Here is a 2,379-nt window from a genome sequence, read left to right as displayed (position 1 = left end):
TTTAAGCTTTAAAAACTTGTTTGGTATGACTATTTTTAAAAACTGAACTTAAAACTAATTCAAAAATATAATTTATTTTTTAAAAACATAAAAAGTGAGTTTTTAGAGTTTTTAAACTTAAACTCACTCATTTTTTTTCTCCCCCTCCTCCCCTCTCACTCCAAATATATCTCTCTCTTTTCTTCTTTCTTTCTCCTCTTTTTTTTTTATTTTTTTTTTATTTTTACCTTTTTCGTCTGCTCCAATCCAATCAAGTTTAAGTCGTAAGATTTAAAAATTTTAAATCGCAAACCAATCAAATTTTTTAATTTAAAAAAAATTATTTTTAAAAAATACTTTTAGAAATATACCAAACAGATCTTAAGTTTTTAAAATTTGTCCCAAATAAAGGGGTACGATTCGTTGTTGGAGCGTGGAAACAAAAGCATGGTGAAAGCGTGAGGTGAGCAGGTTTGAGATAATAAAGAAACGCGCTTGCGATTATTAGCATTCGGTCACTTTTCCATCCCTACCGCCTGCCCAAACCCCTCAAGTCGTGAATGAGAAGCCATCTCTCTCTCTCTCTCTCTCTCTCTAAACAGTACTCTGTATTTGTATTTACTGTCTCTCTTTCTCAACACCTTCCCACATTCAATATACCCCACCCCCACGACCCCGCACTTTTTCAATTTTTAATCCAAAAATTTGAACCTCCTCCTCACCTCTATATAAACAGCCTGCCCACCCCTCTTATTCCACACCTATATCTCAACCCCTCCCAGCTCTTATCTGAAAAACCTCTCCAAAATCTAATATTTTTTTAGAGAAAAGAAAAAAAGGAAAAGAAAACATGGGTTTGCATTCCAGTCAGTGGCTTATGAAGCTGTTTGTTGTGGCCACCTTGTTCCAAGTTTCATTCGGTTCCAGCAGGTTGTTCCAAGTCTCGTTGGCAACAAGGAAGCTGAGCGAGCTTGTCCAAGACCAAACCCAGCTCCTCAAATACCACAACGGCCCTCTCCTCTCCGGTAAAATTACCATCAACCTCATCTGGTACGGTAACTTTAAGCCCTCCCAGAAAGCCATTGTTTCCGATTTCATCTCCTCCTTGTCCTCCTCCTCCCCTTCCAACACCCCCCAACCCTCCGTCGCCGCCTGGTGGAAGACCACCGAGAAATACTACCACCTCACCTCCAACAAAAAGTCCTCCAACTCCCTCTCCCTCTCTCTGGGGAGACAGATTCTCGACCAAGGCTACTCCCTCGGCAAATCCCTCACCACCAAACAGATTGTCGCATTGGCCGCAAAGGGTGACCAAAAGAATGCCATCAACGTTGTCCTGACATCCGCCGACGTGGCTGTCGATGGCTTCTGTATGAACCGGTGCGGTACCCACGGGTCTGCCTCCGGCTCTTCCAAAACCGGACACATCAAGGGCGCCAAGAACTATAAGTTCGCTTTCATTTGGGTTGGAAACTCGGAGACCCAATGCCCGGGGCAGTGCGCGTGGCCATTCCACCAGCCCATCTATGGACCCCAAAGCCCACCCCTTGTGGCGCCCAACAACGACGTGGGCCTCGACGGCATGGTCATCAACCTGGCTAGCCTTCTGGCCGGGACAGCCACCAACCCATTCGGAAATGGATACTTCCAGGGCCCGGCCGAGGCACCACTAGAAGCTTCCTCGGCCTGCCCTGGGGTTTACGGGAAGGGAGCTTATCCTGGTTATGCCGGGGACTTGCTGCAGGACCCCACCACCGGTGCCAGCTACAATGCCAATGGTTCTAATGGAAGGAAGTACTTGCTTCCTGCACTATATAATCCTGCAACTTCATCTTGCTTTACTTTGGTTTGAAACATGAGAAGGACTAATGTATAAGCCTAATTAGGTTTTAGATATATTCATTGATTTGTTCAAATTTTCTTTTGGTTATGCGGATTGTAATGATATAAAAATAGCAAATTGCTTCGATTTGCATAAGAAAATTATTCTGCGTTCAGTTCTAGCTGATTTTTACGCACTTTTTTTAATATTTTAACATGCTCTTTTTAACGTGTATTAAATTTGTGAGAAATTAAGAAGAACGTGTGCTTGTCTTTGACCTATCTAAATTAATCTAATTAGATTGATGGTTTCTGGCAGAGAAAAAAGTTGGAGTAATGGTAGGTGAGCTTTTGAAAAGCTGAAAACCTCGAACGAGCTTACTAGTTGTGTCTGAGTGTAGAGCTAGAATGGATGTGTGTTTGCCCTTCCACATCTTTTGCCATACCAATTTTCATACCAACCGTTTCGTTTTGCATGATAAAACTTGAATGCTAAAATGAAAAGTCTTTAACAAGGTTGCTTTTTTTCTTTTTTTGTGTCAACTAACTAGCACATGGGATAAAATAATGAGCGAGTTC

General features: G+C 42.2%; 1 protein-coding gene across 1 annotated transcript; it reads left to right on the top strand.

Moving 5' to 3' along the window:
- Positions 1-727: 727 nt before the first annotated feature.
- Positions 728-1,962, top strand: LOC137717736 (protein PHOSPHATE-INDUCED 1-like). Its single transcript, XM_068457197.2, has one exon. The coding sequence runs from the start codon at positions 830-832 to the stop codon at positions 1,829-1,831; it is 1,002 nt and encodes a 333-aa protein (XP_068313298.2). The 5' UTR covers positions 728-829; the 3' UTR covers positions 1,832-1,962.
- Positions 1,963-2,379: the final 417 nt, after the last annotated feature.

The sequence above is a fragment of the Pyrus communis genome, chromosome 8, assembly GCF_041283825.1.
Source record: "Pyrus communis isolate YQ-2024b chromosome 8, ASM4128382v1, whole genome shotgun sequence".
Lineage (NCBI taxonomy): Eukaryota > Viridiplantae > Streptophyta > Magnoliopsida > Rosales > Rosaceae > Pyrus > Pyrus communis.
This window is presented reverse-complemented; position numbering and strand designations above follow the sequence as displayed.

What these genes read in the sequence shown, in the direction of transcription:
- LOC137717736 (XM_068457197.2), top strand. Translation starts at nt 830, where the DNA reads ATGGGTTTGCATTCCAGTCAGTGGCTTATGAAGCTGTTTGTTGTGGCC.